Source organism: Cloeon dipterum, chromosome 2, assembly GCF_949628265.1.
Source record: "Cloeon dipterum chromosome 2, ieCloDipt1.1, whole genome shotgun sequence".
Taxonomy (NCBI): Eukaryota; Metazoa; Arthropoda; class Insecta; order Ephemeroptera; family Baetidae; genus Cloeon; species Cloeon dipterum.
Window position 1 is genome coordinate 21,773,004 of NC_088787.1, and position 14,567 is coordinate 21,787,570.

At 36.6% G+C, this 14,567-nt stretch overlaps 2 protein-coding genes across 2 annotated transcripts; one reads left to right on the plus strand and one right to left on the minus strand.

Annotated features, from left to right (window-relative positions):
- Positions 1-553: 553 nt before the first annotated feature.
- Jhbp16 (Juvenile hormone binding protein 16) lies at positions 554-7,747 on the minus strand. Its single transcript, XM_065481747.1, has 7 exons — positions 7,520-7,747; positions 6,424-6,496; positions 6,203-6,295; positions 2,161-2,308; positions 1,952-2,088; positions 937-1,086; positions 554-879 (listed from the first exon to the last, which is right to left on the minus strand). The coding sequence occupies exons 1-7, from the start codon at positions 7,655-7,657 to the stop codon at positions 728-730; spliced, it is 891 nt and encodes a 296-aa protein (XP_065337819.1). The 5' UTR covers positions 7,658-7,747; the 3' UTR covers positions 554-727.
- Positions 7,748-10,906: 3,159 nt separating this feature from the next.
- Positions 10,907-13,375, plus strand: LOC135938174 (circadian clock-controlled protein daywake-like). The gene is made up of 6 exons (XM_065481750.1): positions 10,907-11,073; positions 12,064-12,156; positions 12,215-12,362; positions 12,641-12,774; positions 12,836-12,994; positions 13,097-13,375. The coding sequence occupies exons 1-6, from the start codon at positions 11,004-11,006 to the stop codon at positions 13,246-13,248; spliced, it is 756 nt and encodes a 251-aa protein (XP_065337822.1). The 5' UTR covers positions 10,907-11,003; the 3' UTR covers positions 13,249-13,375.
- The last annotated feature ends 1,192 nt before the right edge of the window (positions 13,376-14,567 follow it).

Here is a 14,567-nt window from a genome sequence, read left to right on the forward strand (position 1 = left end):
ATTATAAATGATTTCCAAGCATGGAAAGCATCACAGCTTGTGCAAATTAAGCTCGGTACCTTTTGTTACCTCTGCACGGAGCTGACATTGGCCTTCAGATGAATATTTTCCGTTGCGTCATCTCTTTTTTGTGTGCAGTGTGTTATTTCCTTTTGTGCATGTTTACTTTAGCTTCTCCTTCACACCAAACGAAACTCGAAAAGCAAGGCGACCGCGTGGCATTCCAAATAATCACAGAATGTGCTAGCGGGGACAATACAAATGAAGATAGTGAGCGAGATTTGAACGCCCGCAGAGCTGAAAAAATCGCTAAAAGCGTGTCGTCCTTGTTTTGGATTAGCAAACACGCAGGGGAGACGACAAGGCTTGATTCTTACTTGCAAAATCATGTCAAGTGAATAGCTCGTTGAAAATATGACGGGTACGTACTGCAGATCTACCTAAACAATGCGTACGAGGTAAAAGAATTACGGCCTTGCTTTTGAACGGCATCAATGTGTTGCAGATTAAAAAGAAAATGAAATGCTTTTTGATTGTTCTTTATTCACGAACAAAATTTTTATTTTATTTATAAGACCTATTAAAAATTGAGCTGCGGTAGGAACTGCTCGTGAAAAAGGTACATATCACGTTTTACATAACAGACATGCATTTTGTGCATCACGTGCCTCTTTTCAGCTTTTGTTCCAGTAAAAATCTCTTCAGGTAAAAAGCAACAGAAATATTTTTAGTACCCGTAAATTAAATTGAGTGGGACACTCTGGAAGGCTCGAGTGAAAATTTTGGTGAACGCTTTGCCGACCAACTCGTTGACCAGCCCCTTGGTGAATGGGTAGAAAGGCCTCCAGGTCGCATTGATCAGGTTGTCCAGCGTGTATTCTACGGAAATTAGAATATATTAATCACAATTCGACGGAAGGACAAACGTGCACTCACCGACAATCCTCCGGCCGTGGAAGAGATTGGAAATATGAAGCTTCAGGTCATTCACGTCCTGAATGTTCACCGTCACTTTGGTCACGGGAGCACCGATTTCATCGTATTCTCCAGGGGGTCTTCTCAGGGTGGTTTTTTGGTTGAACCCAACTGAAAAGAATTAGAAGTTAAGAGGCGAATCACAACCAGGAGTCCATACTCTTTTGTCAAAAGAGTATGGATTAACAAAAATACTGTCCAACTGTGTTCGTTTTTTTAACTGAGCCATTTTTGCAACTGATTTTGATATTTATTAAAAAGGAAAAGGAGCTGGTAATATTAACAATAAGAAAAGTTTCCACCGTCAAAAATCATAAGTAAATGCTATCCTTCCAAATTATATTTATTTTATATTGTGGGCCTTACTAAAAGCGCAAAAAAATCAAGAGGAAAGGTAAAAGTACTAAAAAATTTAAGAATATTATTTTAAACTGAGGTTTCTTTTGACTTTGAACAGGGCCTTAAATTTTAAATAAATTCAACGTTTACAAAATGAGTTCTCAGAACTAAAGTATTCTTTTCACAATCTTGTTGACATTTAAGAAGCAAAACACTTTAAAATTTGCCCATCGTGTGTTTTTCATTGGCCTAAATGAGTAATTTTCATATAAAAAATGGATTTAATCATTCATACTGTAAAATGTGATAAATACTTGCTGGTTTTAGTCGGGAAAAAACAGCCTTGGTAAAAACAGGACGAATAATGTGCATAATAAAATAAATTATAGATTATCTAAAACGAAAAAAGGTTTGACGTGACAACACAGACACAAATTTTACTGAATACGGTATGGCGTTTAACAAAGCTGCTCATAATCTGCGCCTCGCGCTTGCGAGCGTGACGAATGCTACGAGGAAAAGGTCACGACCTTGGCACGCCCCCTCAATATTTAGTGCGAACACCGCGCGCGCGGAGTAGGTGCTCAATTTCGTTTTCACTCCAAGGGCGGCTTCTTTCAATTTGGTTTTTACGTACGCAGGGTGAGGTTCCAGTTGCCGACGTTGTGCATTCTGAACACACCGAGGATTTTGAGGTCGAAAACGTAGCCTCCAGAAAGCCGCTTGTCATCCCAATACTGGTCCACGGTCACCCGATTGTTCGGCAAATCGCTCCTGCCGAGTCGGAAGAGTAGAATAGGAGGAAATTATTATTATTATTATTATTTAATTCAATGCTACACTCACGTGAATTTCTTTACGTTGGAATTGGTCCAACCTGACTCGGTCACGTTGGTTAGTTTTAGGTTGAAGCTGAATAAAGGGTTTTGCCGCGAAGTCTCCACTTCACTCGCGAAGAATGGGTCAAACGGAGGTATGCCAAGCTCAGGTACACCTAGAATTCAGGAAAATTATATTTTTTAACGTAAATTTTGATTGATCCAGGAATCATTCCATACTTCCCGCGCAAAAGGATAAAATTGGATTATCAACTTTAATATGAAATGAATTAAATTCACTGTCGAGTTTTAACAGTAAGATGCGAGGTTATCGTTAGGGATTAATGAATATCTTTGATTCGATTATTTTTTAGTATTGTCAGTAAAATCACTAGGACGGCTAGGACAAAATTTTAATTTTGATAGCGAGTTTTACAGCTCCGATTTATTTACCTAATTCTATTCGATTTATCTAAGATATCGATAAAATTGAGCATAATATACTGTAACATGTTAAAAAAAGATCAAAATCGATGGGTTTTTATTGGGGACTTTTTCACAAAATTTTGAACCAAGTTTTCGCTCGACAGATTTTTGTATTTTTTTATTTTGAAAATAGAAAATTCAATGCAGATTTATAACATGAATGTACTGACAAATTGTGAGAATAAAAAGTTAATATTTAAGGTAACTTAAAGCTTGAAATAAAAGCTCTTAAACATTTGTATTCATCTTTTTGTTAATATTTAAACTAAAACTAAATAATTTGGAAAAAAATGGATCATCAGTCATCAGAAAACACTTGCGATGCTAACATTAATATGACAAAAAAAATTGTTTTTTTCTGGCTCAACAGTAAGAATAAGTTAACCCTTAGTGAATAAAAGGTTTTTGGAGTACTGATAGCGGTCTACCGATTGATTCATCTCGTACAAATTGAATGCCAACTGAATTAAACAAATACTGAGCTTTTTTAACATGTGGTTAATAAAAAAATTAAACGAAAGAACTTGTTTCGCATCTTTCAGGGCTACAGGAATCAATTAAGATTGCTAGTCTTGTCGAAACAGGAGAATTTTGGCGTTAGTCGAATATATTTGAATATTTATATTCCAATTTCAGTGGCTAATGTTTTCAATTTATAATAATTTTTCAAATATTCTAATTTTATGTCTTTTTTTTCTTGACTCATAAATTTTTGTATCAATTCAGATTTTAGTCATATTTTAACCCCTAAAAACCCCAATGACAGCAAACGTTCATGATTCTTAAGAGGGAAATGAATAAAAAGGCTTCATCCTTGTTGATTTCAGAGTTATTTAATCAAACTCTACTAAATTAAATTATCTTATTATACTAACTAGTGGAGTTGGCTGTTGCATATGCGTGAAATAGTGAGTTTTGCTAGGCTTATTTTTATTTTTTGACCCAACGTTTTTGTATTATTGCATATTCTTATAACGAGATGTGGTAATTTGAATAATATTTGGGATTCCCATATTCCATATATATAATTTTTTTTAATAAATTGCGCAGTGCGTACAACGAGTGTAAAATAGTGCGTGCAGAGTGCAGCAAAAAGGAGAAGAGTGTGAAATAGACTCCCACGCCTGATCTGCAAACGAAATAGGTCTACCACGAGGTGAGAGGTTGCGACCTATAGTTAGAATTTAATAATAACGACTTTAGTGTTGTTATATTCTATAGATGTGTATTTTATCTCATGAATAGGGCGGATTCACCGAAACTGGTCCAGTTTAATTAAATAACTCTGCAATCAACGAGGAAGAAGTCTTGCTATATTCATTTACTTCTCAGGAACGTTTATGGTGTTAACAGATGAAAGCGAGGGTTGGCATTTTGAAATGATGATTTTCGGAAATAGCAGAACACGAGTAAATGCCACCCATAGAGCAAATTACCGTATGACCCTTGTGTGGGACAGTCGACCACTCGTATTTTTCAATTTTTCAATACGAGTGGTCGACCAATTATCCTCATAGCCCATGGACGGGAAGGAACGAACAACACAGCTTTGATTTTTTCATTCATCAAGCAAAAACTTAATTGAGCTGGATGCCTATGAAAGCTGGAGCGTATCGTACTGGCATAGCGCCCTGGAAATTTCTTGTAATTAAAAATAATAAACAAGAATTTTGTGGAAAAAACAGAACATTTCTTTGCTGAGTTTTTTCCATGTATGGAATAGCCAGAGAGACAAAAATGCAAACCCTGATAATGTTACCGAGTGAGTTAAAAAATCTGAGAGACAAAAGTAATGTTAAGTGAAAAATCAAAAAGTGCCTTATAAACAATTGATTCGAACTTTTATCGACCATAATATACTGCATTAATTTCATGATTATGTGTACATGACTGTATTAATTATGCTGCCTTCTGCAGCTATATGTATAAGCACAAGCCGTTAATTCTTCGGAATTGGCTGGACTTCCAAAGATTAAAAATAAATATTCTTCTTAAAAAAAAATGCCGAGGCAGCGCCTTTCCCAGCAACTTCTCAAAATAAAACAAAAAGTTGAGCGTTTAAAAACCGCTCAACAATTGATGCAAAAATCAAAACCCAACCCTTTTTCGAAGGTTACGGGGGCCACACCGAATTATTCATTTGAAATTAGATGTAGCTTGTTCATTGTACAGTGGGAGGTTTATTTTTCCATATTTCTGCAAATAATTTCTGCTCAACTAGTTTCGGCCTCTTGTTTTGGTCTTAATACCACGCAGTTACAAATTTTAGAATTTGTTCGAAAATTTCCATAAAATAATTTTCGATGAACATAAATTAAAAATTAAAAAAAACCACACAGCATGAATATTATTCCTCCCTTGACTTCAAATCATAGTAGTATAATTGATAGAGTGTTGATGAATGAAAATTCGATTTTACACACTTCGAGAAAAATTCAAATCAGAGCTGTATTTTTCTTCCTTATTCTGGGGGCGGAAACAAATTAAAATGAAAAACGACTTTGCATATATATGTCCCTCCGTTCCCAGTTCCAAATGGTTTTTAGCTCTTGCTTGCCCCTTACCGTGAGTTGGCTTTTTCACACTTTATCTTGCTGTGGCATTTTTTACTGGGAGGTCTATCTGAAGGTGTCTAGTTAGCGGCAACGCACACGCCGGAACGGTTTTGTGTTTTATTTTTCAGGGTGCACTAGTTTGAAATACCATTTCTTTTTTCTTGGATTATTTTTTCAGATATCTGTAATTGTGTCAAATTGAACAGTATTAAATTCTGGCATAAAGTAAGAAGTAAATACAAGACGTTGTCTTAAAAAAGTAATAATTGTATCAAACTCTACTCTTGAATCAGGTCTACAACAAGAAACCAAAACTATAGTTGAGCAGGAAATTTCTGTACAAATACTGAATAATACGAGGAGGCTGCATATTTCAATTTTAATTAAAACAAATAAATTTTAAATAAAAAGTTTCCAAACGCACTATAAATGCTTAAAATTAAACCAGGACGTGACTCAAGTGTTTCTTTGAGCTGAGAAAATAATTTTAGAAAGGACACACGAAAGCGCCTGTTGACGCGAAGGATGCAACACGCTCGGCTCTGCAAATCCGCCGGCTGCATAGGCACCAGTGAGACTAGTTAAGTTATGTCATCCTCTGATGAACGCAAATATTTAATAATCTCCACATAAGCCTCGTTTGTGTCAAGAAAAAGTTGGCTAATTTGATTGTGAGAGTGAGGAAAGAAAGTATGACAAGTGCCTCACTCGAGCCGAGATACGCTGGCAGTTTTGCTGGTCATTCCGCTCAGTCAACTCAAGGCCTGGGCAACAATGCCTCTTTTAATACCGACTATGCTAGTGAAAGTAATGAGATTTTCCGTACCCACGATGCAAAAATAATAATCTAAATCCAGGAAATTTGCGGTTTTGTTTGTTCCACATAAATAAAAAAATCACGCATGAAATCGACGTATTACGGATGAAAGCTATTCATTAATGACGATCATGCACGCGATCGCCAATCTGACGTGTGTTTTTTCTACTTTCCTCTCGCGCGCTTGCATAATGCAAATCCCATTAGCTTACCAGAAGGAAACAAATAGTTGAGCGTGTTCAGCACTTGAACCATGCATTCATCGAAGCCTTCGCTGAATGGATTGCACTGGCGTAATCTCTCGACTGGAAAAAATTACTATTGTTAAATTAAATTATCAAGTTGAGTAACACTTACTAAAGAGACATTTAGACATATTTGGAGATACATGAAAATAAGGAAGCCGTGTCTTAAAAAGGAACGAAAGTATTACCTAGCCCGCTTTGGGAGCTACCTCTCTTGATTAGAAGCAGGCCGGCAGCGGCGAAAAGCAGGAACTTACAACCCTGTAAAGAAAAGATATAAATATTTGTGTACAAGATAAACTGATAGTTGCTGAGCTATACGCACATTGTGTGGCAAGCAATTAATTAGCACTGCAGTAAGGTTCAGCCTTGACAACGCAATTGTGTTTTGATTCACATGAGCTGTGTTTAAAAACCGCACACGGCAGATCAAATGGATGGAATTCGAGATTTCAGTCACGTTGCTTATGAGTAGTTTGTTATCCGCCTGCAAATCTCGATTATGGACACATGTCGCTGCACGAAGACACATCATGCAATGCGATTTTTCCTCTCAATTTGTGAAATTGTGTCACGGAATATACATTTTTCTGCATATATTACAAAATTAATTAGATTTACCCGCTGAATAAAGCTATGTAAAAAATCAGATCTTATTTTAATTTTCCAAAATGGATTTTTTTTATTTTGTTAAAAAGAGAATTTTCAAAAAATATCCTTCTATTTGACAGATCACGGTAATAACATTTTAAAGTATAAAATAAATATTTTTAAAATTTAAGAGGGAATTTAAAAAAATCTAAATTGATTACAAATGCCTAATTTTAATCACTGCAAAAATTTTTGAAAGCCTTCTCAAACAATAAATTCAACATTCAATTAATAACCTGCTAAAACCAACATTTCTTAATGCAGTTATCTTATCTTTTTGTATGACCTTCGGAATGAATTTATCATTTAATGAGCAAAAAGTGCTTAAATTTATCGACAATAATCTACAAATTTATCCTGAATTTTATGGCAAGGTCTTCCTTATCAGTTCTAATTGCTAAATTAGGACCAGTAAAAGTAAGCATTACCTTTCTATTTTTTAAGTTTAAATAAAATAACAAAACAAAGATACGTGTCGTGTGAACTCCTCCTCAACCTTGATATTAAGACGTAAATTAATGCTCCTCATGGCATTTATCTCTACCAATTATAAAATTGTGCAATTTCTTATCATTAAGACGAAAGATATTTATCGCAACGAGCGTGACGCCGGTTCTGATTGTAGAGACTCACCCTGGTGTGGTGCATGGTGATCAGTCGTCGCAGCCTCCGCGGCAGCCAAGTGTGCGAATGGCGAAAATTAGACGAGAGTGCGGTGCAATGCGCGTGCCGAGTGATTCTGCTGCACCATGCGGCGCCACTTTCTTCCATCCAGCAGCTCCATCAAAGGGTCCGCGGCCGGAGTTGTACCTTAAAGGTGCACTTCTTGCGGTCTGCTCTCGTGAGCGTGCGCCTGCCCCGGTTTCACTTTCGTTCGCGCGCTCCCACACTATATGCTTAATTCACAGCTGACGCCGGCAGATTGTGGAGATTTCAACTCCCGCAGTTGACTTTTGCGGCGGCAAAGTTCTCTATGTGCAGCAGGAAATTGTAACGCACAGATTTTTTTAAAAGCAGTTTTCTTTCATAGCTTTATATCTTGTGATTAGGAAAACTGTGATAGGATATTTTTTACATTTAAAAATTAAATAAAAAATTAAATGGATATTTTTAAAATTTTCAGATCATCCAAGCTAATAAGTAAATTATACTAACCTATTTCATGTATTTATTTGCACGTATAAAAATAAAACTTTTTGAGTAAATATCTCATTGATATTGTGAAAGCGTGAAGAAATAATTTTCAAAAGGTAAAAGGAGCGGCGTAGCTTGGACGGTTGAATGAGCACGAATCAAGCCATTTAAGCTATTTTAGCAACAATTCAAACCATCCGGATTTGAATAGATTAATATTTTTGCACCAAAAATGTGAAAAATGTAAAACCAAATTCCTATATTCACCATCGTTTAAAATTCAGGCTTTAAAAATTACGTTCATTTAAACGGATTTTGAGACACGTTTTCTCAATGATTAATTATAAGGCTTTGATTACTTGATGAAATATGTTTGATTTTAAAATTTTTGTGAGTACCTAAAATTTCATATCATTAAATATAATTTTTGGCTATACGTTATTAAAAAAATTAGGGCCAAAGGGTTATTTTTCGTATTCCTCGTATTCTTTTAAATAAAAGTATTGAAAATATCTCACAACTTTTATTGAAATAATAATTTTACCCTTTAAATTATTAATGAGCCATTTGCGCTGCGCGGTTCAGTTACTGTCAGAAGTGTGAAATGATTCATCTCATGCTTTTATTTTATTTTATCAAACGAATCCTGCGTAACATCCGTCCATCCTGAACATCCGACCGCAGTAGTGTCATTGTCATTACTAAATTTACTCCGCAACTGGCAGGGAACAGAAGCATATCAGTGAGTATATCGCTTAGGACCTCTGTTCATATTTCAGCTGCGATTTTTCAAAGATAAGTTCAATAAAATTATTGATGAATTGCCAGCTACACGGCATTCAAGAAATTTGGCCGTATTTGAATCTTGGCGATTTTGCAAATATTATTAATTAAGAATAAGTAAAATCAAGATTTTTTTAAAAAGCACCCCTCCCTGTTTAAATTCATGAAATTTAGGCAAATCATAAACAAGCAATAGCTGACTCAGCTTCTTTGAGGATTTATTTATTTTTATCATTCGCCCCCGATTTAATATTCAACCCTCGGCGAGGGAGAGGAAGAGTGAAAAGTGGTAATAAAATGAGCGAGAAGGGCGTGGAGAAGTGTCGCCTCTCTCTCTCTCTCTCTCTCTCTCTCTCTCTCTCTCTCTCAATCCCTCTCCCTCTCCCTCTTTCAAGCTGGTGTATTTTGTGTTTTAATGTGGACCCGCTCCCAGTACAAGGCCAATTTCGTCAAATAAAATATAAAAAGGTTAAACAAAACATACCCTCCTCTGGGTTTTTGCTCCAGAGAAAATAATACTAGATGGATTTCAAAGTCTACATAAGTAGTTGTTTTTTAGATGGTCAATATCCAAATACAAATTTAGGCCTTGCTGCTCTTCTCATTGAATAAGCAAACTACACTAATGCAAAAAATTAATAATAATTTCATTAATTCATAATTAGCATTAAAAGTAAAAATGTAAATTACGGCTGGCTCCCATCTGACGACCTTGAATGTGCAAAGCAAATGCAATCTTTTGGCAAGCGGCCTCTCTCGTGCAGCCGAAAACTACAAAATTACTTTACATGCGTCCATCATAGCAATACACAATACACCTTGACCAAGCAAAGCATACAGGATATTATTAGATCCACTCTTAGTTTCTGCAGCCGGGAAAGTAAAAATGCCACTTTCATCTGCAGAAAAGCGCAGCGCCGTGCTCACTCAAGCGGAACTAACTGAATGTTGGGCGCGCGCGAAAAAATTGCATCTATTCTGCGAGTTTATGCTCTTTGCACCAACAGATGCCGCTCCATTTCTCAAAAGGTCTTTCACTTCAGCAGAGGCGTGCAAGCGAGAATAATTCCAACTGGTTCGAGCCGGCTTAGCTCTGATGAAAACAAACATTTTTACCAGTGTTCTCTTTTAACACAACCACTTTAGTGTTGTCTTAGTTCAAGGAATGAACAAAAAATTTCGTAACGTTTTTTAAAAATGAAATATTAAAAGACCCATGTATTTGATCGATTCGTTGCCTCACGGGTACTCAGCTCAAGGTATTGTTGTAATCCTCCAGAGAAAAATAATAATTTTTCAACCAAGAACAACACGACTAAAAGGTTTTGAGCTTTCTTTACTTATTGTTAAGGAGAGGTCAAATTTGAAAAGATTTCTAAAATAAAAATATTGAATTTTCAAAACAAGACTTTTTGGCAGTACAGAGCAGCAGGGCTCTGCTTGATTTCATTAAAGAATGTTGAAAAGTTGCCTCACAAACGTTTCTACTTTTGCGGCTGTTAAGCGGATGGATAGATTATTGACATTAAGAAATTTTTAAATACTTAAATAGTGTTAATTAATAAAACACTCTACGTTTTGTTTACGGAAAGTACTGAATATTTTTTTAATTAATGTTTTTTATTGCGGGAATGAAGGCTGCGGTGACAAATTCACCTAAAAATTAACCATGCATCAGATTTTTCGACCTGGTCGAGCGGGGTCAATGCCGAATTACAAAACCAGTCTCATATATAATGCGATTAAAGCAGCGTCTATTGTGAAAAGACATAATGATATCAAGAGTATGCAATTTATGCTCCTGAAAAAGCTCACAGGCATTAGCTGCCGGGAAAAGCGTGTCAAATGTGTTGGCAAATAAAAATTTGGTGCACGCGCATAATGACGGAGCTGGGATGAAATACGGCGGTGATTACGGATCACGTCTGGCCGGCGGCCAGTGAGAAGCACGCGTGATGGGAATCCCAATTGCGCGATATGTATAATTGAGTAGAAAAAAATGGAATAATCCACTCCCTCCTGATGAACAAACGGGGGCTTCTTTTGCTAATTAGTAGGGGGGCCAGCTGCAGGTTCGCGCATATAAAAGTGAAGGTATGTCGCGAGCCTCTGCTTATACACAGCTTTCTTTCAGCCGCACCGCAAGTCGCCCGTGCTCTCGTATTTTATCCGCGTGCACTCGCTCACTCGTCAAGTCCAAATGCAGCCGCGGCTTTTCCTTTTGCTGGGCGTTGCACTCGTCGCGGCGTCGACCACAGCGAAAAAACTACGTGAGTCTCACTGATACTTTGACAATTAATTGACTAATTTTTGCTATTGATTTAGATTTGAGCATCAATCTTAAATGCTGCGTTTTAAAAGAAAATTATTTTAAATTGTTTTTAAATTCTTTTAAAACGTAGCTATTTATAGAGGTCAAAAATTTCTGTCAGATGATAAGAAAAAAAGGAAAAATTACAAATTTCTTTTAAATTATGTGGTGAAAAAATTGTCAACTGATTTTTATTTTTAATTGCATATTTTTTGCAATTTTTAGTATTTTTCTGTCAAGTACAGAAGTTAATAATTCGAATTGGAACTTTTCTTTTAAAGTCTTAAAAATACCCTATATGGAGACTACTTCTTAACGTCTCTAGGATATATTTTTATTAGAAAAAAATGTATTTTTTCTAATTGAACCCTAATCCTTTTCCAAATTGAAATAAACAGTCAAAATATTCTCAAAAATTCTGTGTAACCCATCCATTTTGCAAGAAATATAGTCTATCCTGATACTCAATTCCTGCTAAAATTTAATTTTTCCCAAAAACTTAAATAAATATGAGTTGGATTATTTCAGCCCCGTTTTGTTTACATAGTTCTGTTAATATTCAAGCTGACGTGTTAATATTGCAAAATGTGCAACAAAAACGAAGCAATTTCGGTCGGAGTGGCGTGTATAAGAAAGTAAAAGTGGTTAGCCATGTGCGCGACACGACACTTTTACTTTTGGCATTGCCGATCAAAACAAGCAGCAGTGAATCCGCTGTGCTGTCTTCTTCTGTTCTCCCAAACAAACCCGACGCTCGCGGCAGGCGCCGTCTACACCGAGATTTTATTAATTGTTATTAGGTCACAATTGGCTCTCTCACGCGCTCCCTTCTCGTTTTAAACGGTGTTGCTCACAGGCTGTTATTATGCTGTTAGCACGATTAAAACAATTATATGCATGTGTAATGCAGCGCGTTTCTAGCTAAACCGGATTTCTCTTTTTATTGCAGCTGACTACATCCAGAAATGCCACAGGAGTGACCCGAAATTCGATGCATGCATGATCAGTTCGATCGAATCGCTGAGGACGCGACTTGGAAGAGGTGTGATTATTTATTTTGTGTACACAAAAATGGGTATAACCCTCTGGAATAATTGCAGGAATCCCCCAACTGCAGGTGCCTGGATACGAACCTCTGGTCATCCCTGCGCTGCACATCGACAGAAACAATGAAGCCCTGGAAGTCAGCGCTACCCTGGAAAACCTCAAGGTTGCTGGTGGCAGCAAATTCATCATCAATGATTTAAAGTGAATATGAGTATAATGATTTCTATGCAAAAACGAAGTATCCAAAATGAAACAACTAAATTATTTTTTCTAGTAGACTTATCAAGTATTTGTCTACAAGTTGTTATTTTCTCTCTTCGAAATTGCTAGAAAAGTTTCAATGAAAGAGTTAAATTGTATTTAATTTTATTGCAATTACTTTAACAAGTGAGTAATTTAAATCTATTATTGATGTTATTTGAAATAATTTTACCAAATTATTACATGAAAATTAAATTATTTACTTTTTGTTTTCCAAGAACGAACTTTGACGGTCTGGGCTTGAAAGCGAAAATCACCCTGCCAGAGCTGCAGGTGGTGACCGACTATGACGTGAACGGCAGGCTCCTTGTGGTGCCCTTGACGGGCAAAGGCGTTCTCGAGGGAACCTTCAGTGAGTTCTGGCAGGATTCCCGGCTTGTTTCACTTACAATTAAAAAAATTTCCATCTGCAGAGCAAGTTACGGCTGACTTGCAAGTGACTGGAAAATTCACCGAGAGAAAGAATAAAAAGTACCTGATGATCGACAACTTCAAGTCGGACGTCAAAGTCGGCGACTCAAAACTCAAATTCCTGACGCCAAGCGGCCAGGCGCAGAAGCAAACCGCCATCAGTAAGATTTTTTCATTTTTTTTTTCATTTTTAGTACTGCCGGAAGCGAATTTTTTGTTGGTGGCAGTGAACTTGGCCTGTTATCTTATCTATTTTTTTTCAGCCTCGGCCAGCACGCAATTCATCAACGGCAACAAGGATCAAGTTTTGGAGCTGATCAAGCCCATCATCGAGGACACGGTCAATGAACTGTTCACCGGCATCGCCAACCGAGTTCTCCAATCGGTGCCATATGACGATCTCGTCCCTGAATAAGCAGCGAGATATTTTTAATTTAATTTTTTTCACTTGTATATTTCCCCATCGGAATGCATTTTTTGCAGATTAGAGACTGCGCACGTGATGTTACTATGAAAAATAAATTCGTTTTTAAGCCTTATAATTTTGAATTTGTTTGCAACAAACGCCGAAAACCTTTTTTGCGTCATTTTCCATGCTATAATATGGCGTTTTTCTAGCATTAAAAATTGTTTTGAAATTTGGTATTTTGCGAACAAGAGTATCATGTTTTAAAAAATTGCTCAGCAATCAAGAGTTAAAATCGGAGAAAAATTAAAAAAAAACACGGAAGCAATTACAAACAAAAATTACTCTACTCTTTTGCACAAGTTCAAATTGGAATATAATAGAGGGAAGTGGTTGATTTCCTGCTTGACGAGAGAGTGCGAGATCCTCCGCTGTGCTCTTCAGCTTCTTATTATCGCACACGAAGGTTAAGTCTGCTGTTAGCAGCAGATCCTGCATTTGCTTCCTCCACTTGCAAACCTGTTGACCCTTGATTGTGTCTGTTTTATTTATTTGCTCGTGAATTTACGAAAATGCGCAATTCGCGTGGGAACAAAGAGCCAGGATATTGCTTCGCTGAAAACCTTGAAGAAAAGGCAAAAAGTATCTCGCAGATCTGGTTGATTTGTTTTACGACGTGATGAAAATTTTCAGGCCTACTCACAGTTGGTCAATCTGAACAAAAAGGAAAATGTTTGGTGCATTGAGCCGTGAGAAACACGGGCTTCGAAAATAAAAGTGTACTGCTACTTAAGGAATTTCTGAGATATTATACCCGAAAGTGATGGATGTTCTAATATATAGCTAGTAATACTTGAAAATTAAAAAAACAGATTCCTTACGATTTCTTGATAGTACTAATTATCTTGTCAATCTTGGGCAATAAAAATTCGCATGGTATCAAGATAAAGCAGAAACATAGTATTACAATATTTCAACCATTTATGTTTAATTAAATATTGCGTAATATATTTTTTTTAATTATTGTGCTTGCTATACCAACGCAATCGTTTTACAACTCTTTCTATAAATAGAACAATCGACAAACACCAAGAAAACAAAACCTTAGGTACTTTTCCTGCAGATGCTGTAGGCCTGCAGCGTAATGGTGGAAAATTCATCAAGGTCGCGGGTGAAAAAATTTGAAGAATAATAGTGCACAGTGCACGCAATGCGTGGTGCAGTGAATGAATAAAAGGCAGATCAAGTTTACAGCGGCCTGATGCATAATGTAGGTGAAGGCGAGTGGCTACTGACAAACGATCGAACAGCAGCAACACGCATTCAAC

Coding starts and splice junctions, on each gene's coding strand:
- Jhbp16 (XM_065481747.1), bottom strand. CDS start 7,657: ATGGAAGAAAGTGGCGCCGCATGGTGCAGCAGAATCACTCGGCACGCG. Junction 6,296..6,423: donor TAGCTCCCAAAGCGGGCTAG/GTAATACTTTCG, acceptor AATTTTTTCCAG/TCGAGAGATTACGCCAGTGC. Junction 2,089..2,160: donor TCCAACGTAAAGAAATTCAC/GTGAGTGTAGCA, acceptor CCGACTCGGCAG/GAGCGATTTGCCGAACAATC.
- LOC135938174 (XM_065481750.1), top strand. CDS start 11,004: ATGCAGCCGCGGCTTTTCCTTTTGCTGGGCGTTGCACTCGTCGCGGCG. Junction 11,074..12,063: donor GACCACAGCGAAAAAACTAC/GTGAGTCTCACT, acceptor TTTTTATTGCAG/CTGACTACATCCAGAAATGC. Junction 12,995..13,096: donor GCAGAAGCAAACCGCCATCA/GTAAGATTTTTT, acceptor ATTTTTTTTCAG/CCTCGGCCAGCACGCAATTC.